The sequence below is a fragment of the Eleutherodactylus coqui genome, chromosome 12, assembly GCF_035609145.1.
Source record: "Eleutherodactylus coqui strain aEleCoq1 chromosome 12, aEleCoq1.hap1, whole genome shotgun sequence".
Taxonomy (NCBI): domain Eukaryota; kingdom Metazoa; phylum Chordata; class Amphibia; order Anura; family Eleutherodactylidae; genus Eleutherodactylus; species Eleutherodactylus coqui.
Window position 1 is genome coordinate 35,665,907 of NC_089848.1, and position 25,970 is coordinate 35,691,876.

At 44.1% G+C, this 25,970-nt stretch overlaps 1 protein-coding gene across 3 annotated transcripts in view; it reads right to left on the reverse strand.

The window, feature by feature from the left end:
- Window positions 1–25,970, reverse strand: part of LOC136586879 (solute carrier family 12 member 7-like) — a 203,860-nt gene that overhangs the window by 108,034 nt on the left and 69,856 nt on the right. For all 3 annotated transcript variants that reach the window (XM_066585148.1, XM_066585150.1, XM_066585149.1), the window contains exon 2: window positions 6,741–6,832. In XM_066585148.1, the coding sequence (XP_066441245.1) occupies window positions 6,741–6,832 (92 nt within the window). The remainder of the gene's footprint in view (window positions 1–6,740; window positions 6,833–25,970) is intronic.

Sequence of the window (25,970 nt, forward strand, 5' to 3'; positions counted from 1 at the left end):
ATTTTGTGAGGATTTCCGCAGCAGATGCACTGTGGGTCATCCTAAAATGCTTTTTTTTTTTTCCTTTGAGGGAAATCGTGGATTTTTTTGGGCCTTAATCTCAAAATCAAACAGACCACAATGTGTTTACTTCAGAATGGCCTCCTGTACGTAATCAGATGCAACTGTATGGATATGATGTCCTAGTTATATGTAAAAGGTAAGAATCAGTTTAAATAAGAGCACCATACAAATCCACCTTACTACAAAACAAAGTACATGCTGAAATAAGTCAAAGTGCAACTGCCACTCTGAGACCCTCAAACGGGGTATCTCGAAGAGGCAATATCTCTGCTTCAGTTTGACTGCTGTAGAGTTCAAAAAGTCAGGCTACGATCTTCAGAAACTGTTTTTGGGCCGCAAATATCCAAATAAAGCTTTGAAGCAGGTCTATAAACATGTTTTGGAACAAAAGAGAGCAGAACTTTTAATATCAAAATTTAGAGCTGAGGAAATTGAGAAGACTTGGTTAACATTGATAAGAAACTTTCACAAAAATAAGTAGATGGGTTTTTAGGATGAAGTCAGCAGCCCCACAGGGCTCAATGAGCAACTGCATTTTAGCTGTTTCGTGTAATTAATAGGGGGTCTACTGAGTTATGAGCCACACTCTGCCATAACAATAAATTTCTCAGGCATATGTTTTTTTTCGGGTTAACGTAAGGCCGTCCCACAAAAAAAAACTAGCCCTCACAGGAAAAAAAAAGTTATCTGGGTCAAAGATGGCGAAGAAAAATTATTTTTTAAAAGGGGTTTAACTTTTTTAAGCAGTATTACATACAAACTCTAAATATGGAATTAACATAATCTTACCGACTCAAAAGATGATATTTTTACATGAATACCATAAAAATGAAGCCACCCAAAATAGTGCATACTCAACATTTATCGAATATCCATCTCCCTAGGAGTAATTCTGAAATAGTTTTGTGAAGTGGTTGGCCACTGAGAGCAACTCATCCATATGTCATATACGGCATATCGACATAATTCCCTCTATCAGCCAAAGCGGAGGACAGATAAATAAGCCAACACAAATCTTCTCCCATTGGGAAGGACCTGACATGCACAAATTGTAGGATCTGGGATTTGTGCTCTGTGACAATATACTGTATTTCCCCTGCAGTATAGTTCAAAGGAAATGTGAACATGGCAGCGTCATCAAGCAATCAGCTTACCATGGTGGGAGCCTAAAGAAACGGAGGCTGGTCAGTAATCTTATTACATTAAGGAAAGTACCTTTTAAGAAGTAACAACAATGAAATTTTATTTTTACACAATCTTTAAAAAGGACTTTTGGGTAAAGCAGTACAGTTTTGCTCATTCACAAGAGTAGACGTGTGCCCAAAACTGCAGGAAACACGATGCTGCCGTGAACGGATTTTAGTTCATTCATTTGCCCTTGAAAGAACCTTACTGATGTTGATCAAAATAGAACAGCTTGATTCTTTGTAGATGTACTTAACAAGATTCTAATAGGCTCCCTCACATGCTGCTCCTTGAGACTCGTACGGCTTATGACCACAGAGCCCAACAAATGTCTTCACTCTTGCTTCAGTATTTGTCAGTTTAAATTTTAAAGTTAAAATCTGCATGAAAATTTTATTTTGGAACTATATGACATGAAGCTGGGGACTTCGTAACCATCGGACCCGTGAACGCGGGAGTAGTGGCCCAGTACATCATCCTGGTCCCCTCCATAAATGTCATATGTTTGTCTTCTGTAGATGCACTGTGCAAACCTGTCCTGTCATATCCAGTGTGTGTGTGTTGCACAGCTGTGGTGCTTGAGAGGTTAACTGTAATATAATCATTGCCTGCATGTAAATGTATCAGTCTTAGATGACATGTGGTGTGAGAGAAGGTATAAATAGGAGTGATTGAGAGCGGGAAAGATGTTCCATCTTCTGGAGTTGTGAGAGTTTAACACAGAGTAACATGGAAGCACCTTCAGCTTCCTTGTGGTGAAGATGAAAGCAGAGAAGAGATTTCCCGTGATGACTGTGTTCTGGATGTGAGTGGAGTGATCCCCCAAGAGTGAAAGAGCAATTGTAAGAAAATTTCCAGACAAGGCCAGCGCAGAGGTACTAATCAATCTTTAAGCTTTTCTATCCAGAGCCAGGATCACTGCGTAGAGGTACACCCTTTACTGTCACACCCACGAGTCTCCAAGGCTGGGTGGAAGTACTTCAAGTTAATAATTGCTGTCAGAGTGTCTGTGGAGTGACCCTACCCCTTTCCTCCTCTGGAGTGTTCCTCTTCCAGGAGTGGTTCCTGGTAGATAACGTAGACTGCAGGACCGTTGTCATGCGGAGTTTCCTCCCGAACCTCAAATCTCTTGTCTTGCCTGCACTGTAAAAACTGTAATTGAACTGCCTTGTAATAATAGTTTCAAGTTTGCTAAAGTAAAAGTTTATACTGGGCCCTAACCGTTCCTAGTGACCCGTGCTACTAAAAGACTGTCTGTGTCTACAATTATTCTCCGCCGAGGATCATTCCAGTGTGTAAGAACGGTGGGATTACCTGTGAGAACTACCACCACTGTTATTGGCATTCCTTATCCTAAGGGTGTCTTCGGTGGTCTGCAATATACTCTGGCTTTGGCTGTGTGCTATTCCTCAGGGAAAAGAGTCTGGTAAGTGCCGCCGTGACAAGCCATCACTTTACCCATCCAGCTCCCCACATGTGTCAGATGTCCGGGATCTCCCTATGGGAAGCTGCACGGGGACCTCGTAACCACCAAGCCATGAACGGGGGGACCTCGTAACCATCAGGCCTGTGAACACGGGTACCTCGTAACCATCAGGCCTGTGAACACGGGTACCTCATAACCATCAGGCCCGTGAAGGCGGGGACCTCGTATCCATCAGGCCCGTGAACGTGCGTTCCTTGAAACCATCAGGCCCGTGAACATGGGCACCTCAAAACCATCAGGCCCGTGAACGTGGGCACCTCGAAACCATCAGGCCCATGATGCTGGGTACCTTGTAGCCATCAGGCTCCTGAACCCGGTACCTCGTAACCATTAGGCCTGTGAAAGCGGGTACCTCGTAACTATCAGGCTCATGAACGCGGGTACCTAATAACCATCAGGCCCGTGAACCCGGGGACTTCATAACCATTAGGCCCGTGCACCCCGGGACCTCGTAACCAATTGGCCTGTGAACCCGGGAACCTTGTAACCATCAGGCCCATGAATGCCGGGACCTTGTAACCATCAGGCCCATGAACGCAGGACCTCGTAGCCATCAGGCCCAGAGAATGCGGGGACCTCGTAGCCATCAGGCCCATGAACGCTGGGACCCCGTAGCCATCAGGCCTTTGAACGCAGGTACCTCATAACCATCAGGCCCATAAATGCAGGAACCTTGTCAACATCAGGCTCATGACTGTGGGGACCTCATAACCATAAGTCTGCTGCAGTCTCTGATTTTTGTCATTATACACATAACACAATACTTGAGGCTAATATCCTGCAATTATCAACTCTGGTAGCACAAGCATCGTGGAGCCATGACAGGTATGATGAATCCCATTGTTTTAATTTGGAGTCAAAATAGGTCTAGGGGCACATGAGAACATTGATTTTCCTCTTAATAAGTCACTGGTCAGACCACACATGGAATATTGTGGACAGTTTTGGGCACCGGTACTCAAGGACGACATATAAGAGCTTGATAAGTAATCTGCAATTGCAGCCCTGGGGGCAATTAGAAGGCCCATGGTTGCCATTGCAACCGAGCAGAGCTCCGATCAGGGCATTTAAATGCCGCTCTCAGAATTGACTGCTGCATTTAAAGGATTAACAGCTGCGGCGCTGATCGAAGCTGCTGCGGGTGGGTGTTGGCTGTAAAAAAACAGTCGGCACCAGCAATGTATGGAGCAGTATCCAACCCCGAACTCCATGATATGATGTTAATGTACGTTCTGGAGCATTCAGGTGTTAAAGGAGTATTCCAACAATACAAAGTGAGTTATATGATTCATAAGCGGATAGCATGTTATTTTGCAATATAATGTGAAAACTTGTTTTATAAAGCTGCAGAGATTTGGCTTTACCTTCCCTCCCTCTGTGAACCCTTCCCATGCCGCGATCTACATAGAATCTGCAATTATTTCACGAGAGCCCAGCAACTTCACAGAGGGAGCGCGCTCTCTCTGTGAACCCTTCCATGCCACGGACTGCATAGATCGTGGCAGGGAAGGGGTTAACAGCACGGGGGGGGGGGGGCATCTCCGATGCACCCCCACTGTTGCAGCGGGAGGCCGGCTATCACGGACAGCCGGCTCCCGCTGCCGGATAGAGTGAGATCGTTTATGATCTCGCGCTATCCCCAGGATGTAAGGGTACGCCCTGTTGCGGGAAGTACCCCGCTGCCAGGATGTAAACTTGCGCCCTGGAGCAGGAAGGGGTTAACTGAATGAAAAGCGTTATAATGATGAATGGAGCACAGACTCTCCGGGGTGACAGCGCAGGAGCAGGATGTCCGGTAAATATAAAAATTACTTCTTGAAATTGCATCTGTTTTTTTTGTATATTTACTGAATAATCTGGAAAGATGGCTGTACGATGACCGCCCATAGATGGCTAACGATGACCGCCCATAGATGGCTAACGATGACCGCCCATAGATGGCTGTACGATGACCGCCCAGATGGCTGTACGATGACCGCCCATAGATGGCTGTACGATGACCGCCCATAGATGGCTGTACGATGACCGCCCATAGATGGCTGTACGATGACCGCCCATAGATGGCTGTACGATGACCGCCCATAGATGGCTGTACGATGACCGCCCATAGATGGCTGTACGATGACCGCCCATAGATGGCTGTACGATGACCGCCCATAGATGGCTGTACGATGACCGCCCATAGATGGCTGTACGATGACCGCCCATAGATGGCTGTACGATGACCGCCCAGATGGCTGTACGATGACCGCCCAGATGGCTGTACGATGACCGCCCATAGATGGCTGTACGATGACCGCCCATAGATGGCTGTACGATGACCGCCCATAGATGGCTGTACGATGACCGCCCATAGATGGCTGTACGATGACCGCCCATAGATGGCTGTACGATGACCGCCCATAGATGGCTGTACGATGACCGCCCATAGATGGCTGTACGATGACCGCCCATAGTTATCTCTTTCATATCTCTAACTTCAAAATAATGTCCCTATCCCTATACTGCAGGAGTTTTATCAATACCGTTCTCAGCGTGGCTCGAGGTGGAGGTAGTTTAGTAGGAGCACTAGGAGTCATTTCCACAGCAAAAAAAAACTGAGAAAGAACCTTACCCTATAGTTGCTTTCAGCCATCCTCATAAAAAGTCTTCAAAAATATAGCTTCAATAAAAATGAACTGATTAAACTCATATACACAACACCAAAGAGACACTCGATTTCTGACCTATACATTAGATTTAGGGAGGGGTGGGCAGCGTCAGATAAAGATAATGATTTACTTTTTAAGAGTCTCAAGGGATAATCGAACGATGGATTTCCGTAAGAGAAGCCATAACAAATGAAAGATGGCGGGAAACTTTCTTTAAAATTATACATGGGGCGGTATATGACTCTGATATCCCCCAGCATCCTAGGTGCCCTGCCACATTACAGGCGTGTCCTAGGTGCTCCCAACCAAAAACCAATTTTCTACATGGTATACGGCATTGGCCAAAAATAAAAATATTTTGGGTGGAAACACAAACGCTTCTACGGGAACTTGTGGGATTGGCTATTCAGTTAGCACCACAAGTGTGTGTATTTCATTCTCTCCCTAATTGCACTAGAAATTCCAATATGATACATACTGTCCTTCTAATAAGCAAAAGGTGTCTGTTGACCAACTTGCTGCAAGCCAAACCCCGACAATATTGGATACATCAGATGAAATAGAATTCTGAGGGTGGAAAGATTGAGGACCGAAAGATGTGCAGAATCTCAGTTTTTTTTGGAAATGTCAAATTTTTATAGAAAGGTTCCTAGACCCAAACGAGATCATTGAGTGTATGCGCCCGTTTACCAATACAACCTGGTACTATTTCCAAGCTGATGCGAATTGGCTGGGGAGATTAAAAATAACATAAATCAATCATTTGTGATCTTACAGGAGAAGCTTTACCTGGGGAGAACTGTGGATTTGTGATCTAAATCAATCTAGTCCTAAATCCGTTAAGGGAGATATTTGATGAAACGCCAGTAATTTCCACCTTTATTTATTTAGTGGAGTTCATTCAGCTGCATTTTTAGGTTTAAATGTTGATTTGTTGATAGATGATACTTTTTAGTGTACGTGTGTATAGATGAATATATATCTGTATACCTGATAACTGACTTATACGGTACACAAATCTAGATAATAGTCTGCACAATATTCACTTCTGTTCCTTTACCTCGGCCTATTGACAATGCGAAGAGTAATTTTAACTTGCATAGGAATATTGGTAACTGGCAGTAAAGATAACATAAGGACAACTGTAAATCAATTGTCCTGTACATCAATGCGATATTTCATTTTAGAATGTTTTATATTGATATTATGGAAAAAAGACAAAAATAGTTTAAAAAAAAAAAAAGAACCGATTAAATAAAATCCCCCCAGACTCAGAGGGGCCCATTCTACAAGCACCATAATTTGGTTTACGGGGCTCATGGATGGTGACAGCTTCCCTTCAATGATTAAAGTACCTCAAAAAGTGCCATGTTTTTTCCATCATACAAGTTGTCCTTGTCCATCTCATTATGAATGAAGGGGCTATTCTCTCTAGGATTGCCATCGCCTGGAAAACACAAACAGAAACAGATGCTTTAATAAACATGCATAGTCAAACAAACGACACGCCGTCCCCAACAGTAGCGATGCCTTCCCATTGTGGAGCAGAGAAACGGAAAGATAAAGAAATTCAAATGTTTCGGTTTTTCCGATTGATTTCAGCGGATTTTCAAGAACACATAAATGTCTCAGTTTGATTTTGTTTCATTTCAGTTTATAAAATGGAACAAACCGTGTAGACGGCGGCACTATGGTTTTCTGCTTTTTAAAAAAGAAATAAAAAGAATGGAGATTTCAAACATCAGCGGGACGAGCCCTTAGGGCTAATTCAGATGTCTGTATATCGACCGGATTGTCACGCCCGGCAGATATACGCTGTCCCTCTCTGCAGGGGAAGGAGGCGGGACAGGATCGGAGCCCCGCCTCCACTCCGCCTCCTCTCATTGCAAAAAGTGCAGAGGGATGGAGAGGGGGTGGAGAGGAGGCAGAGAGGGGGCGGGAGCTCAGTGCACTGCTCCCGCCTCTTCCAGCCTCCTCCCCCTGCAGAGAGTGACGCCGTATATCGGGCGGGCGTGAAAACCCAGCCGATATAGGGTCATCTGAATGCACCCTTATGCAGTAAAACAGTCAGTTTACATCGCTTTAACCCCTTAGTGACCAAGCCTGTTTGCGCCTTAATGACCAGGCCAAATTTTGCAAATCTGACACGTGTCACTTTAACATGGAAAAACACCAGAAAGGTTTTGCATATCCAAGCGATTCTGACATTGTTTTTTCGCCACATGTTGTACTTCAGTTAGGCGGAAAAAAAAGACCGATAGAATTCCTGTTTATTTATTAAAAGCGCCAAAATTGGGAAAATTTTGAAAAAAATCGTCATTTTTTTCACATTTCCAACTGCAATATCTTAAATACGTGCAAACATAATATAGAAATTTTTGCTAAGATATATATTTCCATCCGTTTACTTTATTTTGGGCGCACATTGGAAAAACTTTCGTTTTTTTTTTTTTAACCATTTAGGAGACGTACAAATTTAACATTACTTTTCAGCATTTTGAGGAACACTTTGTTTTCCTACACCAATCCAAGATTGGAAAGGCTCATAGGAGTCAAAATGATAGATACCCCCACAAGTGACCCCATTTTAAAAACTACACCCCTTAACGTATTCACTGAGGGGTGTCATGAGTATTTTAACCCCACAGTTTTGTTTTTTTTAGGAGTCAATGCAATTTAGAGGAGAAAAACTAAAGTTACATATTTTTGCAAATATGTCATTTTAAAGACAGGACTTTTTTCTATAGTACACATGAGGATTTGCACCCCAGAATGGATACCCCTGTTTGTCCCGTGCTCAGAAACATACCCATTGTGGCCCTAATCTTATGTCTGGATGCACAATGGGGCCCAAAATGAAAGGAGCAACCGGTGGCTTTCGGAACAGAAATTTTGCTTGAAGGAGATTTAGGTCCTATTGCACACTTGTAGAGCCATTGAGTGACCCCGTTTTGAAAAGTAGACCCCTTAACGAATTTTTCTAGGGGTACGATGACTTTTTTGACTTCACAGTTTTTGAATGAATCTAAGCCAAGCCAAGGGAAAAAAATTACGATTTTAATTTTTTTGGTAATTCTGTCATTTTAAAAGCAGTTTTTTTGTACAGCACATATATGAATGAAGACGTTCACCCCAAAATGGATACCCCCATTTGTCCCGTGTTCAGAAACATACCCATTGTGGCCGTAATCTACTTAAAGGAAACATTGCTAGGCCTATAATGGAAGGAGCACCCGTTGGATTTCAGGGTACAACGGAATAAATTCCAGGCCCCATTGCCCACTTGTAGAGCCATTGAGCGGCCAAAACGATAGAGAACCCCCACAAATGACCCCATTTTGAAAACTAGACCCCTTAACAAATTCATCTAGGGGTGTACTGCGTATTTTGACCCCACAGTATTTGAATGAATCTAAGCAAAGCAGAAGGAAAAAATTACGATTTTCATTTTTTTGGCAATTTTGTCAATTTAAAAACAGGTTTTTTTTTGTACAGTGTACATAGGAATAAAGAAGTTCACCCCAAAATGGGTATATACCCCCGTTTGTCCCGTGTTCAGAAACATACCCATTGTGGTCCTAATCTACTTACAGGACACATGGCTAGGCCCATAATGGAGGGAATGCCCGCTGGATTTCAGGGTATAACTGAATAAATTCCAGGCCCCATTGCCCACTTATACGGAAAAAAAATTTACTTCCTAAAAATAATCCCCCCCTCCCCGCCATCCCCATTTTTTGGCATTCCCTAATTATTAGATAAAGGTAATAATATAAACTGCGTTTTATGTCCGAAGACAGGGGTAATTACGGAGTCTGGTTGGGTTGGGCACATGGGGCAAGAAAACTGGGTATTCCCCCTCCTGTCATGCTTTTTGGGGGTATTTTGTGACCTCAGCGGCGGGTATGGGGTGTAAAAAGTGGCGCTCTGTGAGGCTTCGTAATCTTGCTGCGGTGCAGCGGTCTCACAGAGAAGGCGCTCAACAAGCTGCTCCTGGAACTGCATGAAGGCGAGCGTTCCGGGGGCTTCTTGTAATTACGTAATACTGGTAGCGGTCTGAATAACGCCGGGCTCACACGGCCGTAGGTGGAATCCGCTTGCGGAGGCTGGCAGCAGATCCCAGCTGTGAGCCCGGCTGTGACCCTGCGTACGGCCACGTAATGTACTGCGCATAACTGCCTACTCACACAGGCGGTCATGCGCAGTACACCTTTTTTTTGTTTGTATTTCCCGCACCGTCGCTTAGCAATGACCCGGGTACCCGCAGCCCGTACACCATGTAGTTACATATGGGCTGCGGGTATATCCGTGACCATGGAGCACAATAAGCTCTATGTTGCGGATAGCCGCGGTAAAATAGAACCTGCTGCGTTCTCTTCTCTGCGAGTGGATTACGTAATTCCAACCCACTAATGTGAGCGGAATTGTGTAATCTAATGCGATTGATCTGCGTAATAGCGCGGATCAGACGCATGCAAAATCCGTAATTCCTATCCGGTCATGTGAGACCGGCCTATGTTAGATCGCTACTTTTTTATTACGTGACCGGGGACCGCTCAACGAGGCCACCCGTCACTGCTCCAGGCTCCAGGAGCAAGGAGATTTTAAGTTTCCTGGGCTCCCCGACTCCTGCGCATGTGTCCGGTATTTTGCTTACGGTCACATGTGCAGAATCCGGGTAAGTTCACGGATGAGGATCGCGTCCGGGTGCAAATACGGAGGCCTCCGGTAAAAAGTTTCATCTCCTCTCACCGATCGCAACCTACTCAGCCACGCCCCTTTTTCGCCCGAGCGCCGCGATTTTCGAGTACTTCCGTACTCGGACGAAAAGATTCAGGGGGCGCCGTGGGTGAGTGGGGGGTTGCAGCGGGGAGTGGGGGGGGGGGGGGAGGGAGAGAGAGAGGGCTCCCCCCTGTTGCCCGCTGCTACCCCCAGCTCCGCCACGCCGCCCCCGGTGCCCCCCGAATCTTTTCACCCGAGTACGGAAGTACTCGAAAATCGCGGTGCTCGATCAAGTAATTACTCGAAATGAGTATATTCGCTCATCTCTGGAAACTAACTTTTTTTTAAAACTTTTACGTGATAGCCATTATCCATTGGATGACGGCGAACACGTGATCATGAACCGCTCACCGCGGCCCCCCGTGAAGTTTCCAGGCTCTTGGCTAAGTTTTGTAGCCAGGAGCAGGGAGATTTTAAGTTATCCTGGCAATACACGGCTTTTGCGCATGTGTCTGCCGCTTTGCGATGGCCGTGTGCGCAGAAGCTGTGGTAAGGTCCGCAGATAAATCCAGGGGCCTTAGGTACGTAATTTCAACCTCCCTCACGGATATGATCTGTGAGGGGAGATCAAATGTAAGCGTTTTAAACTTTTTTTTTTAATTTTTAAACTTATTTTTTTTACTTTTTTACACTTTTTTTTTAACTTTAAATGATCACTGCTATCCAGTGACATCCCTCTGCACCGGGCTACACATGGCAGTCAGGAGCAGAAGGATTTTAAATTTCCTGGGTCCTGAGCCTCTCTGTGCATGCGCCCGATGTCAATCATCGGGTGCGCATGCGCAGAAGGGGACTCAGGTCCCGGAAGACCAGGACGCCGCTGAGGACCAGGGGTGTGTATTTTCACCTCCCCTCATGGATCGGATCCATGAGGGGAGGTGAAATTAACCTTATTTTTACTTTTTTAAAAACTTTTTCGCGATCACCGCTATCCACTGGATAGCGGCGATCGCGGGCCTGGGGACCGCTTGCCGCGGTCCCCGGGGACATCCCCTGGTTCCCGGCTCCTGAAGGTAGCTGGGAACCAGGAGATTTAAACTCCCCGGGGTTCCCATTCTTCTGCGCATGCGCGTGACGTCATTCGTCTGGCGCGCATGCGCAGAAGAGCCGCGCCGGGTCCCGGAGGACCCATGTATCGCGGTAGACATCGGGGAAGCCGGATGAGTATTTTCAGCTGCCCAGATGGATCCGATCCATCAGGGCAGGTGAATCTTTAACTTTTTAAACTTTTTTTTTAACTTTATTGCGATCGGCGCTATCCATCGGATAGCGCTGATCGCAATGCCGGGGGGGACTGCCCGCAGCCCAGGATGACAGCTCCATGCTGTCGGCTACCTGCGGGCACCGACAGCATTGAGCTGCCACGTCCATAGCCCACGGGGCTTTATTCTCTGTAGGACGCATGTTTTTACGTCCTCAGAGAATAAAGCCCACTTGGAAGCAGGACGTAAAAAGGCTATGGGCTGGTCGTTAAGGGGTCAAGGCCTGTCCGTCTGAATAGGTTTCTGTAGACCAAGTGTATATTGTTGGGTGACGATCATCGAACGATTACGTATTAAACCTAATTACGCCCCCCCCCCCCCTGTTTTTGTTTTTTCCTCCCACCTTTTAAAAAAGTTGTAAGTCCTTTGTTTATCCACTGACATAGCTTTATGAGGGGCTTGTTTTTTGCGGAAAGACTTATTTTTCAATAGTTGTATTTAATGTACCATACAATGTGCTGAAAAACTTTTTAAAAAATGCTAGGTAGAGTAAAATGAAAAAACAAACATAAATCCTGCCATCTTTTGGTGCGCCTTGTTTCTACGGCGCACAAACTGCAACAAAAATGACATCATAGCTTTATTCTATGGGTCATTACGATACCAAATATTTTTTCTTTTGCTATACTACTTTTTTTTTTTAATTATTTTCTGCCGCCATCTTCTGCACAACAACAACTTTTAAAAATGTTTCGGCAGCATAGTTGTACAAGGGCTCATTTTTTGTGGGACGTCGTGTAGTTTGCATTGGCAACATTTTGGAATACATTCAACTTTTTGATTGCTTTTCATTGCATTTTTTTTTGGAGACAGAACGACCATAAAAAAGTGCATTTCTAGTGTTATTTATTTTTTTTCTGACAACCTTCATCGTATGAGGTAAATAATGTGTTACTGTGATAGATCAGGTTTTTATGGATACTAAATATGTATTTTTGTTTTATAATTTATTATAAATATGGCAAAAGGGTGGGGGTTAAACGTTTATCCCTTTTTTTGTTTTTATTATTAGTAAAACTTTATTGATCTTGTTTTTACTTTTTTTTTAGTCAACAACTTGTGATTAGAGATGAGCGAACGTACTCGGTTAGGGCGATTTCGCAATCGAGCACCGCGATTTTCGAGTACTTCACTACTCGGGTGAAAAGTACTCGGGTGCGCTGTGGGTGAGCGGGGGGTTACAGCGGGGAGTGGGGGGGAGAGGGAGAGAGAGAGGGCTCCCCCTGTTCCCCGCTGCTACCCCCCACTCCCCCTCTGCAACCCCCCGCCCCACAGCACACCCGAGTACTTTTCACCCGAGTAGTGAAGTACTCGAAAATCGCGGTGCTCGATTGCGAAATCGCCCTTACCGAGTACGTTCGCTCATCTCTACTTGTGATGCTTTGATCACTCCTGCAGTATTATGCAATGTCATAGCATTACATCATACTACATTGGGCAGGCAGTCAATCAAGCCACCCCATGGACATTCTGTCTGGACAGCCGTGGTGCCTTTCTGAAGGCGACTAGTTGCCATGACACCCACACAGCTCCCTAGAGATTGGGAGATTGCCCCAAGGCCAAATTTTGAAAATCTGGCGTGTCACTTTAACTCCGTAATGGTTTTGCATATCCAAGTAATATCCAAATATATGAAAACATACTGCACAAATTTTTAACAATATATAGATTTCCATCTTTTCACTTTATTTTGGAGGAACATTAGGAAAACTTTAGTTTTTTTTAACTATTTAGGAGATGTACAAATTTAACATTAATTATTAACATTTTGAGGAACATTTTGTTTTTCTGCACCAAGCCAAGATTGCAAAGGCTCATAGGTGTCATAATGATAGAGACCCCCCACAAATGACCCCATATTAAAAACTACACCGCTTAATATTCACTGAGGGGGTCAGGAGTATAAGATGTATGACCCTACAGCTTCTTTTCATGAGTTAATGCAATTTAAAGGATAAAAAATAAAACTTTTAAAAGGCAGGTTTTTTTATATAGTGCAAATGAAAATAAAGATTTGCACCTCAGAAAGGGTACCGGTTTGTCATGTGTTCAGAAACATATCCATTGTGAATACATATAAGATTAGGGCCTCAACAGGCTTTCAGAACGTCCTTAACACTGTGTGAGAGCGGCCTAATAGTAGGAGCCGATGATGATTTTTATTACAGCTGAAACTGAATGACAAATGAAAAGTGAACGCCTATGGTTATTGTTCTGTTGTTGACTTGCGTTTACACGAAACCATTACTGTACACTTCCACTCGTTTGAATAAGTTTTTCTTTAATAATCGTTATGTCTAAATGCAGCTTTACAGCCAAACACAGGTCAGTAAGACAAAGGAGGGGAGAACTCACAAGGTGGAGACCTGCGGATCTTATGAAGGTAACAACTTCCTGTCCATTACTAAAGATAATTATCTCACCCAACTTGTACAGGACCCGACTAGAGGAATGGCTATTGTGGACTTATTACTAACCAACAGACCTGACAGAATAACAGAGGTGCAGGTTGTGGGCACCTGGGAAATAGAAACGATAAGGCCGCCTGCAGACGGCCGAGTCGGATCCCGCTGCGAAAATTCTCGCAGTGGGACCCGACCCGCGCCCCTGCAGGGACCAGTGCAGCACTCCTCTCCCGCGGCTCCGGCTGTTTGATGTGCCGGCTGCCGGCGCATGCACAGAGCAGAGCCGGGGCGTCGGAAGAGACATTTCTGTGCGGGCCTCTGCGAGACCCGCACAGAAATAGAGCATGCCGCAATTTGGACAAATCGTGGCCGTCTGCATAGGACTGCATTCTGCAATGCAATCCTATGCAGGCGTCCGGGGTAGAAATTCTGTGGGAAATCCCACTGCAGAATTTCCGCCTGTGTGCAGGGGGCCTAATATAACACATTTCCACTTGTGTTTAAAGAGAGAGTTTTGTCAAATAATAAAAAAAGGACTCAGCCTGAAAAAAATTGAGGTTTGGTAAGCTAAGGGATGCCTCTTCTTACCTAATTGACTGGGAAAACAACCCCAAATATAAGAGGGTATTATTGTACATTGACGCCACCAGGAAGCTAGGGGTGTGACAGGGCTTGGATGCAGGAATGCCCCGGTCACACCACTAGCTCACGATTGGCTGACTTGGTAAAGGTCCTAGCAGCCCAGTGGGTACTGATTGTTAGCTGCAATGGACGGTTAGGTTTAGGGATGATTTTCCTTTTAGGCTTACATTATTAGTTGTAAATACTTCCATGTTACACCTGTAACATAAAAGCATTTACAGTTCATAATGTATGGCAAACCGGAAAATCATCCCTAAACCTAACTGTCCACGGCAGCTAACAAATACACAGGAAGCAGCAATACATGTTGCAGTGCTGTGGATCTCCTGCCACCGCTGCGCAGGAGAGGAGGGAAAGGGTCAGCGGGGATCAGAAGCTGCAGCGGCAAAGGGCCGCCAAACACACAGCAGTAGCGCCAAGCAGACATAAGCGCTAGGGAGCTGTGGAGAGGAGCAGGGATGGGAGATATCACATGCGCTGTCAGCGGACATCAGGAGCAGCAGCGCCGAACGGCCGGTGAGCAAAACAGCTTGAGCGAGGAGCACCGGGCCAGGGACTAAAGAGCAGCAGCGGAGACCACAGCAGTGGGCATGAACCAGCGGGAGCAGGGATTAGAGGGCCGGGGACCAAAATAAAGGTGCGTGAAGCAGTATTAACAGCCGGGGAGCCAAGACGGAAGACCAGGAGCGGGAATCAGAGGGCCGGGGACGCAAATGCAGGAGCCAAAAGCACTATTAGCAGGGGACGAGAAAATTATAGTGACCTGCTAGGACTTGCAGCCAAGCCTTCTCTCCAGCCAATCAGCTTCAGGGGGCGTCACCAGGCAGTCAGTCTGGTCTCCACCAGTACTTTCTGGTGGCGTCAAGATACAATAATACCATATAAGAGTACGGACACTAAATAAGCATCTAAAAAGATTAATTGTGGAGGTACATGCTGTACCTCATGGGGAAAAAGCGTATGATAAAACCAATGTTCTTAAACAAAGATATAAAGAAGGCAAGAAAACAATAAGGAAGCACTAAACCTCTTCTCAATAATTGCTGTGTATGTATTGCACAAGTCAGATGTCGCTTTTTACAGCAGGCTCAAGAGCTAAATTCATTGGAGTTAACTATTTAGATGCCACTATCAGTACCAACAGCGGCAATTAAGTGGCCTGACACCAGTGCTTGAGGGGGTTCAAAGAAGGGCAACTAAATTAATAAATGGAATGAAGGGACTGTAATACCCAGAGAGGCATCAAAATTGGGATTATTTACCCTGGAAAAAAGACGGCTAAGGGGCGACCAAATAACTATGAATAAATACATGAGGGGACAATACAAGGATCTCTCCCATGATCTGTTTATACCCAGGACTGTGACGGTAGTAATAGCAAAATCAATGTGTTTATGAAGGGACTAGACGTCTTTTTGGAGCGCTACAACATTTCAGGATATAGCAACATAGCAGGTTAGGCTGAATGAAGACAATGTCCATCCAGTTCAGCCTGTTTTAACCTCCCCCTTGTTGGTCCAGTGGAAGAAAAAAAAACAGCAAGCCAATTAGCTCTTATGGAGGAAAAAAATCCTTCCCGACTCCATATTGGTAGTTAGAGTAATCCCTGGATCAATATTTGAGATAAACAACCTCACTGGTCACCTAATGTCTATATCCTGTAATATCATAGGACTCTAGAAAGACATCTAGTTCCCTCTTAAACTCCTCTATGGATTTTGCCATCACCACGTCCTCAGGCAGAGAGTTCCACAGTCTCACTGCTCTTACAGTAAAGAATCCTCTTCTGTGTTGGTGATGAAACCTTTGTTCCTCTAGATGTAGAAGATGCCCTCTTGTTACTGTTGCAGTCCTGGAAACAGATCATGGGAGAGATCCTTGTATTGTCCCCTAAATGTATTTATACATAGTTATTTGATCGCCCATTAGCCGTCTTTTTTCCCCAATTTTGATGCCTCTCTGGGTATTCCAGTCCTCTCATTTTGTTTACTAATTTAGTTGCCCTTCTTTGTACCCCATCAAGTACTGCAACATCCTTCCTGAGCACCGGTGTCCAGAACTGTGCACAGTATTCCATGTGGGACCTGACAAGTGCCTTATATAGTGGGAGGATAATGTTCTCACCCCTCGCCCCTATACCTCTTTTAATGCACCCCAAGACTTCATTAGCTTTTGAAGCAGCTGACTAGCATTGATTGCTCCAGTTAAGTCTCCAGTCAATTAGTACCCCCAGGTCTTTTTCCATATAATTTTTCCCTAGCAGTACCCCATTAAGTGTATATTGGTGACATCCGTTTCTCCTGCCCATGTGCAGAACCTTACATTTATCAATATTGAACTTCATTTGTCATTTTTTTTTACCCAAGCTTATCCAGGTCCTTTTGTAGCCACACATTGTTCTCTAATGTATTATCTTGTATAATTTTGTATCCTCTGCAAATATTGATATTTTACTGTGCAGCCCCTCTATCAGGTCATTAATAAATATATTGAATATAATGCAGCCTAATACTGAACCCTGTGGCCCCTCCACTGGTGATGGGGGCCAAATCAGAGTACAAACTATTTATTACCCTTCTCTGCTTTCTATCTCTGAGCCAGTTCTTTACCGAGATACACACGTTTTCGCCCAACCCAAGCTGTCTCATTTTATATATCAGCCTATTATGTGGCACGGTGTCAAGTGCTTTAGAGAAATCCAGATATACGAGATCAATAGACTCTCCCAGGTCCAGCCTAGAGCTTACTTCATTGTAGAAGCTGATCAAATTGGTCTGACATGATCGGCCCCTCATGAACCCATGCTGGTGAAGAGTTATGCCGTTGTTTTCCTTGAGTTAGTCTAGGATGGCATCTCTCATAAACTCCTCGAATATTTTTCCAATTATTGAAGTGAGACTTACCGGCCTGTAGTTACCAGGCTCTCTTTTAGACCCCTTTCTGTATATTGGAACCACATTGGCAATGCGCCAATCCAATGGTACAACCCCAGTCTCAATAGTGTCCATAAATATAAGAAATAGCGGTCTAGCCATCACGTCACTTAGTTCCCTTAGAACTCTTGGGTGTACTCCATCTGGGGCCGGCGATTTATCAATTTTGATCCTCTTTAACCGACTCTGCACTTTTTCCTGTGTTAGGCATGCAATATTTAGGGGGGGGGGGGTCGTTTTATTCCCCTGCATCTCTTGTGGCATTTCACTTTTTTACTTGTGAATACACTAGAAAGAAAACTATTTAATAGATTTGCCTTCCCCCCATTGTCTTCTATGGTTTCTCCTGCATTAACTGTTAGAGGGCCAGTACTCTCAGTGCAAATCCTTTTACGGTTTACATAATTGAAGACTAGTTTAGGGTTATTTCTGCTCTCTTTGGCGATCAGTCTTTCTGCCTCCTCTTTAGCAATTTTGATCTTTTCTTTACATGATCAGTTTTTTCCCTGTATGATTTTAGTGCTTCTTCGCTGCCTTCTTGTTTTAGTAGTTTATGCCCTCTTTTTAGCTTATTGCCCCCCTTACAGTCTTGTTGAGCCACATTGGTTTCCTTCTACTTGTAGTTCTTTTGCTTTTAAAGGGTATGAACTGCGCACATGATATAATAATAATAATCTTTATTTGTATAGCGCCAACTTATTCCGCAACGCTATGAGGTCATTAGGATATTTTTTTTTAAACATTAATTTTTATTGAAGATTTGCAATATAAAAATAATATATATGTCAGCAAAAGAAATTATACAGGCATATCCTTGTTGTGTAATTACATGCACCTGCACCCCCGTGATTCTGTCCGGTTTGTTAGTTAATAGTAAGTCCAGAGTGGCCCTCCCTCTACTTGGTTCCTGCACAAGTTGGGTAAGGTAGTGATCTTTAATTGTTCTCAAGAACTTGTCCCCCTTGTGAGATTTTTGCAGGTTTTGTCTTCTAATATTATATCCGGATAATTAAAGTCTCCCATAATAATTACTTCATTGCGGTTTGACACCTTCTATTTGCCTTAATAATAAGATTTCAGTTTCTTCTGTTGCTTTTGGTAGCCTATAGAAAACCCCTATCAGTATTTTGTGATTTTTTTTCTCCCTGTATTTCTACCCACAGAGGTTCTACGCAGTCATCAACTAAACCTATATATTCTCGTAGCTTCAGCATTAAGTACGGTTTAACATACAGACATACCCCTCCTCTTTCTGGCTTCCACGGTCTCTTCTGAAGATATTGTAACCCTGTAAATTCCCTGCCCAATCGCACTTATCAAGCCAGGTTTCCGTTATTCCTACTATATCGTAATTTTCATCAGACATTCTGCCCTTCATCAGGGTAAAGTATAAAGAGTCTAACTTTGGCTTGAAGGAATGCTGCCTTCCAATGGGTGGCAGTGTAGAGGTATGACTCAGCGCTGTGGAATACGTTGGTGCTATAAATAAAGATTATTATTCCATCTCCTTTATTAGCACTTTTTAACGCAACCTCATCACACATTGTAATAAAGGGATGCGTTAAAAACCACTGTCAATTGCGTTTGAAAATGCTGTGTGTTAGAGTGGGCTAAAAAAGCTGAATAGGAGCCTGGACGCTTTTCTTGAGCATCACAATATTACATTTTATATTACTGATTACTTAGCGATTCATTCAGATTACTAAATTTGGCGTCATGAAGGAGACAGCCTTAATAAAAGGAGAGGAGGGATTTCATTGTACGTTTTAAACTTGAATCTCTGTGGAGGGGTTTGCTTTCTTGAAAATGGTAACTCTGTAGAAACTGGGTAAGATTGCAAGGATAACACAACAGAAGGACACCATCGTAGACATTTACTATAGGCCGCCTGGACTAGCAGAAGATATGGAGGAACTCTTTCTACACCAGATGGCCTAGCTCTCAAAGAAGCCCAACATAGTGATCATGGGAGATTTTACCGATCCAGACATTTGTTGGGAATCTCAGGCAAAAGTAATGGGTCAAACAAATTCTTAGTCATTCTTGCTGACAACTTTATCTTACAGAAGGTAGAAGAGTAGTTGCAATGCCGATATTCTTACTTGTCCAGATGTTTTGCCCATGTTTAGCATTGTGCTATTCTACGTTATTCTCTGGCGTATATTCTCCATTCTGGTCAATTTTTGAAACAAGGAAGATGAAGTCTTGAACGCATTCTACGGTCTTGTTGTCAATTTTAATTTGCCCATTTTTTTTGCAGTTGTCATAATTTTTTTCTTCTTTAAAGGTAGAGGCCCCCTTTTAACTTTTAATCTCCCAAATCAGCTACTTCAGACCTGCTTCTGTTTCTGCAAGCAGAATTGTGTCATCCGCGTAACAGAAATTGCATGTTTACAGCATGGAAATGGTGAATTGGTTAAGAATAATGTTGAGAAGGCCGAACTTTTAAATTCCTATTTTGTATCCGTTTTCTCTCTGAAAGTAGATGGAACATTAACGGACCTTCCCTGTGCTATTGGGGGACTAAAAGAATGAAGCCTATCTATAAGCAGAGATATGGTGAGGGAACACATAGCTAACTTACATGAACCCAAGTCTCAAGGTCCAGATGAATTACATCCTAGGATACTAAAGGAAGCAGCGGAGGTAATTGCTGAACCGCTTGTCAAAATCTTTAAAAAGATTCATGGAGAACAGAAGTCCCAGAAGATTGGAAAAGGGCAAATTTTGTTGCCATCTTCAAAATAGGGAAAAAAAGTGGACCCAAGAAACTACAGGCCTGTGAGCCTGACTTCTATACCGGAAAAGATCTTTGAACAAATTATTACATAGCATGTATGCAAGTACTTGGATAAAAATGGAGTAATTAACCAGAGCCAGCATGGGTTTGTAACAAAGAAGTCAAGCCAGACTAATCTAATTTCCTTCTGTCATAATCACCAACTAGGTTGATCAGGAAAATGCAGTAGATAAACGTTATCAGGGTGGGTCATCCACAAGTAGGCACGGGTTGTCACCCTCTCGTTCCCTCCTGTTTTTTTTTTTATGCTAGTAGTGCAGGGGGTTCCTGGTAGTGTAGTGTGAACATTGTCAGAGAGTTTATATTTTGGGTTTGCAGTTAGTGCAAGCACGAAGCAGATGTGACAGACTGACCAACCTATCCTGTTCTGTAGGATCTTGTATGTAGTACTATGAATTCTATTGAGGCCTTTTCCAATCAGCTTAGGGCACTGGCGATTCAGGTCACCAAAGTTAAGCAGCAATCAGTTCAGTTAGTCTCGGTGAAAGAACCACAGAAACCAGATCCAGAGATGCCCTCACTCTACAGCAGGAGACTGCACTCAAATTGACCAGCACAGAACCAAGGCTAGGAGAGAACTAAAAAACCTCCCTAATTGCCCCCAGGTATGTACCTACAGCTGACACACCTATTAGAGTCAAAGACCATCAAATGCACAGTCAAGCTCAACCTGACACAACATGGGTATTAGTGTATCTTGACGCCACCAGGAAGTCCTGGTGGAGTCAAGATAGACAGGGGGGTAACGCCCCCTAAATGTGATTTGCTACAGATGTGGTAATGGTCTAGGTCCTGGAAGCCATTAACTATAGCGTAGCTGCGGAGGCACGGTGCCTTAGGAGCGCTGATCGCTCATTAGCAGCGAGCCGCTGACCAAAAGAATTGTCAGGGCAGCTGCGGAGTGCCAATGCCTTAGGAGCGATGAGCGCTCCGAGGCAACAGCTGGAAGAAATCAGAAAGCCGCGAGACAGCTGATACAAGCGCCGACTGCCCAGCTCTGACAGCGGCAGATGTAATTGCGGAAGCCAAGCGGGGGAGCGGCCGTGAGGGAACATACAGGGGCTGGGAGGCAGGCTGCCCTGCCAGAGCCGGATGACATGCGGTCCCAGCGACAATGTCGGGGTGAGCAGGGGAGCGGCCGTCAGCCAGCACAGACGCAGCTACAGCTGCCGGCTAATGCTGTAGTTGTGATAGACATGATGATTGCTATTATAAAATGTCTATCGATTAATATAACCCAAATGTATTTTGTTGTTGTAATGACTTTTAGCTCAAGAGTTTAAAGGACACACACACAATCTAATCATGGTATTTGCTAGCCAATGGATGGGTGATGTATTTGCTCTAAGTACATAGAAGTTGCTCAACCAGTTTCTAAGAGTTAAGGGCCATAGTGTTATGTGTATATCCTTATATCCTGTGACCAACACTGAGTGTTGAATTAGCACTTCTTCACCCCTCCCATCCTGAAACTTCTACAACAAAGGAATTGCTTCAGCCTGAGCACATGTTGATAAGACTTGCTTATACACAGACATGACTGGAGCTAGGACAAAGTCCATACTATGGCGGACATGAGAGAGGGTGGGCAGAGAGGTGGGGGATTCTATATGATCCGACAAATGAGAATCTTATATGTTACTGATGTAATCTGTTGCACGCCCATTGAAGGGCGGTTGTTATGTGTTATAATAAAAGGCTTGAGCCTCTACACATTGTAGAGACTCTCCCGGTTTTAGACAAGCATTTGTGTCTGATTCTGGTCGACGATGTGTGCACACGATACTCAATTCGGAAAGCGACAAAATACCCCAAAGCCTGCTGGAGAAATCATAATCCAGATCAGTGGAGTCCCTGGGTGAGCGAGTGGATCTGTGAGGTCACAGCCTGGAACGTACAGAGATCGGCAGATGGCACGCAGAACTCAGGGGTCCGAAAATCTACAGAACACGGTAAGATTGCTTTATGTAAATCTACCGATGTGAGCTGGGTTCTGACTGCTTTTCTGCCTGTTCCTGATCCAGACTGGACCTTCACTGAAAGACAGGTAATAACTCTAGTTCTGTCCACTCGGAAAAATCACCACGTTACCTGTCTAGGGGTATTTTGTACGCTGTGTATGCTGTTGTGTCTGAGACGGTTAAAAATTGTTTATGCAAGACCAAGAGATAAATTCTGTGAGGGTTAATGTGTCGGGAGGGCGGACTCGGCTGTTTAAGTCTGAGGGAACACGCCAGTGACACGTGCTCCTAGGTAAAACTAGTGTGAGGTTAGGAAGATTTATGATACGTATACTTAACTTTATGATTGAGCGTGTTATGTTCTCATATGTGGAAAGGTATATACGTATGAAGTATAGTCGTGCTTTGTGACGGCTGATTTCTCCAGAATATTATTGAGGTTTTGGTCATTGAAAATAATCGTCAGTCTCTGTGTATAGCTAAATGTCCTGTCTAGATCGTGTACAAGAAGTGCTCTTGGGGATTACTAGACGGTGGGTTGTTAAAAAAGGTAGATGAGATATATATATACCTTGAGCCGTTGTGGGTATTCTCCAGTAATCCCGTCTGTCTGGTATTATAGAAAGAATGTGCAGTGTTTATTGTTGGGGGGAGGGCTGCTGATAAGAGTGAACTGAAAGCTTCTTTCCAATTAACCCTTTCTGTTTACTTTGTCGTTCCCTGTGTTTTGTAGAATTAATGTGCATTGTAATCTGAGTGGGAAAGAGGTTATATGGGAAGGATTTGAAGAAAGCAGATTTTACAAGAGAAACAGTACTGTGTGCAGAAACTTCGAATAGGCTAGAATAAGCAGGTAGCATAGAGTTGAGCAAAGTGAGCAAGGACAAAGGTCATAGACCTTGTGATTTGGTTACTGAACAATGGGAAAGGACCAGGAAAAGTTGCAGAAAGAAATGCCAGGTTATGGACAGATAAGATAGGCTGTAGAAAGTTTTCAGAAGATGAGCAGGAAGCCTAGCAGAAAGAAAGGTGTTTTTAGATTGCTAGGAGGAGGTATAACGTAGTTAAGAGATTGAAGAGGGGAAAGCATGTAGGGGGGGTATGTGTATTGCTAATGAACAATGTAATGTCTTTGTGTTGACTACAGCCCCTCCCTGTAATGGCGGCCGTGCTTGCAATGTTTACAATCCAACATAGTGTGACTCTGCAGTAAATGTAGTGAGGCCTGCCCCCACCCTGAAGTTACTTCCCCCCATGTGCTCACTTTCAGGGTGTGTGATGTTACTTCCGGTCCCTCCCCATCTGGGACAGGACCTGGCCCCGCCCCTTCCTCCTCCAGCGGCCATCTTGCCTCACCTGGAAGTGCTGCTGCCCCTGGCCCCGCCCGGTCCTCCGGCAGCCATTTTGCCTCGCCTGGGAGATCTGTAGCCCCGCCCCTTTCTGCCTCTGGCAGCCATTTTGCTGCATTTGGGAGGCCTATATTCCCCAATGCCACTGTATCCAGTGCTAACATCATGATTGTCTGAAGTAAGATTTTGTTTGACCAGACTTTGTTACGCTCCAAGATGTGGCCACTTTGGATGTGTGATAAGTTCAGGGAAACAAACCTTTGTGGAGATACAGCTTGGGACATAGTAGATGACTAAGCTGGTTTATTTGTCACCGAAAGGACCAAAAATAATAAAACTTAGCTTTTATTGATTTTTAAATAATAAAAAGGCGTCCTTATATTTTCTCATATGTGCTAAAAGTCACACAATAATTAAAAACAGTAGGGCTTAGATATATAGATGAACACTGCTCTGTCCCAACAATCTAGGTGCACTGGCCTACCCTGTGATAGAGAATTAAAAGTGTTCAAGGTCACTGACAGTGAGTGCTTCACCACACTTTAATAAACATCTGGTGGTGCAAGTCATTGACAAATAGAAATCTGAGTAACCCTGGATAGAAAAAGACATCAGGGAATACAAAAGTGGTAGAATTCTTGCCTGCCACGCGGGAGGCCTGGGTTCGTTTCCCGGCCAATGCACCTAGATTGTTGGGACAGAGCAGTGTTCATCTATATATCTAAGCCCTACTGTTTTTAATTATTGTGTGACTTTTAGCACATATGAGAAAATATAAGGACGCCTTTTTATTATTTAAAAATCAATAAAAGCTAAGTTTTATTATTTTTGGTCCTTTCGGTGACAAGTTTCATTAAAGTTGAAAAAGGATTTCATTGCTACGGTGACAACTAAGCTGGTTTATAGTGCATGGAAGATTGGAGTTGATGCATGGGGGGCAGAGACCAGGAATACATGACAGGGGACGCTCTCTCATGTTCCCGGGGGCTCTGTTTCCCACTGCCCGCTTCTCCAATGGATACTCAGACAGATGATGTTATGGAAGGCTCCTACAGATGGAATAATTTCCCTATAGTCACCCAGCAAACTTTTTCATGCAATTTGGTGAAGTAATTTTACTTTTTATGTGAAGAAAGAGGGACTGAATTGCCCAGAGTAGGATGTTAATTCATCCGTATTCTTTAGTTTTTCTTTAAGTCTTTTGTATATTCTAGTGTCAGTTTACACTGAAGCTATAATTATATTCCGACAGGAGAGTAAAAGCTAAACGCTGGCCATGCCCTGAAATACTATTGCACTGGGTGACGTAAAATTTGAATTGTGTGGCGCCCCCTTGTGTTAAAAAATACTAACTGCGACCTGAAAGGAAAAAAAACAAAACATTTTTTTTGTAAGGAGATTTTTGCTCAGACTTCGCTGCATACAATGTCACCTTGACCTACAAAGTGCTTGTTTTTGTGCCTCTTGGTTTACTAGTTTGAACGCAATGACTCTTTTTCCATTGAGTATTCCGCTTCAAAAGGGGGGAGGCATAGGTGATCTGGGCCATAGATGATCTAGGTGTTGTAGATCAGCTATTGGGTTTGAAAAAAATAAAAATAAATGGAATAAGATAACAAGATTCCGAGCCATGTGAAATAGAACATCAGCACGATTATTTAGTACTAATTCGGTAAGAAACTGCAGGTATGCAAACAGTTACCAGAACCCCTGTTGATAATGCATATGTTGAGCTTTTTGCAGATGGTACCAGGGTGAGGACTGATGACTCCACATCGGATATGCAGTGGTCACACAACAAGATGTCCTAGAAGCAGAAGCTCTGCCTCCGCATGTCACAGTACAAGAAGCGGAATTGAAGGCCCTCACTGAGGCGAGTAGAGTGGTGAGAGGTAAGACTGCAACCCTTTACACTGACTCCTGGTATGCATTTGGCATAGCTCATGATTACGGCCCAATATGGAAGGCCAGACAGTTTTTACCTTAGCAGGACAACCAATTGAGAATGGTGCAGCGGTACAGAGTCGCATGGAGGCCCTGCTTCTACCTGACAAAGTTGAGAGTTCGCACCGATTCCTACACTGGAGAGGCGAGAGACGACACCCTCGCTGACAGCGCAGCAAAGGCAGCGGCCCTCAAGCCGTGGAAGAAAGAAGAAAAGATACTGACAGCATGAGTCAGTGGTAGAAACTTTGGACATTGACAAAAATTTGGACTTTGATATGCTAAAGACTTTTACAGTTACAAGCCAGCAAGGAAGAAAAGAATAAATGGACTAATATGGGAGCAGCAGAAACAGGACAGCGTGTGGTGAACGGTCAACAGCACTTGCCCACCACAGTTCCTGTATCCCATGATGGCCCAGCTGATGGACGCAAAGACCCACCTAGTAAAGCAGCACTGACGACGACGCTTGAAAGAGGTTGGGCGACTTCTAGGTTCTCTGTAGCT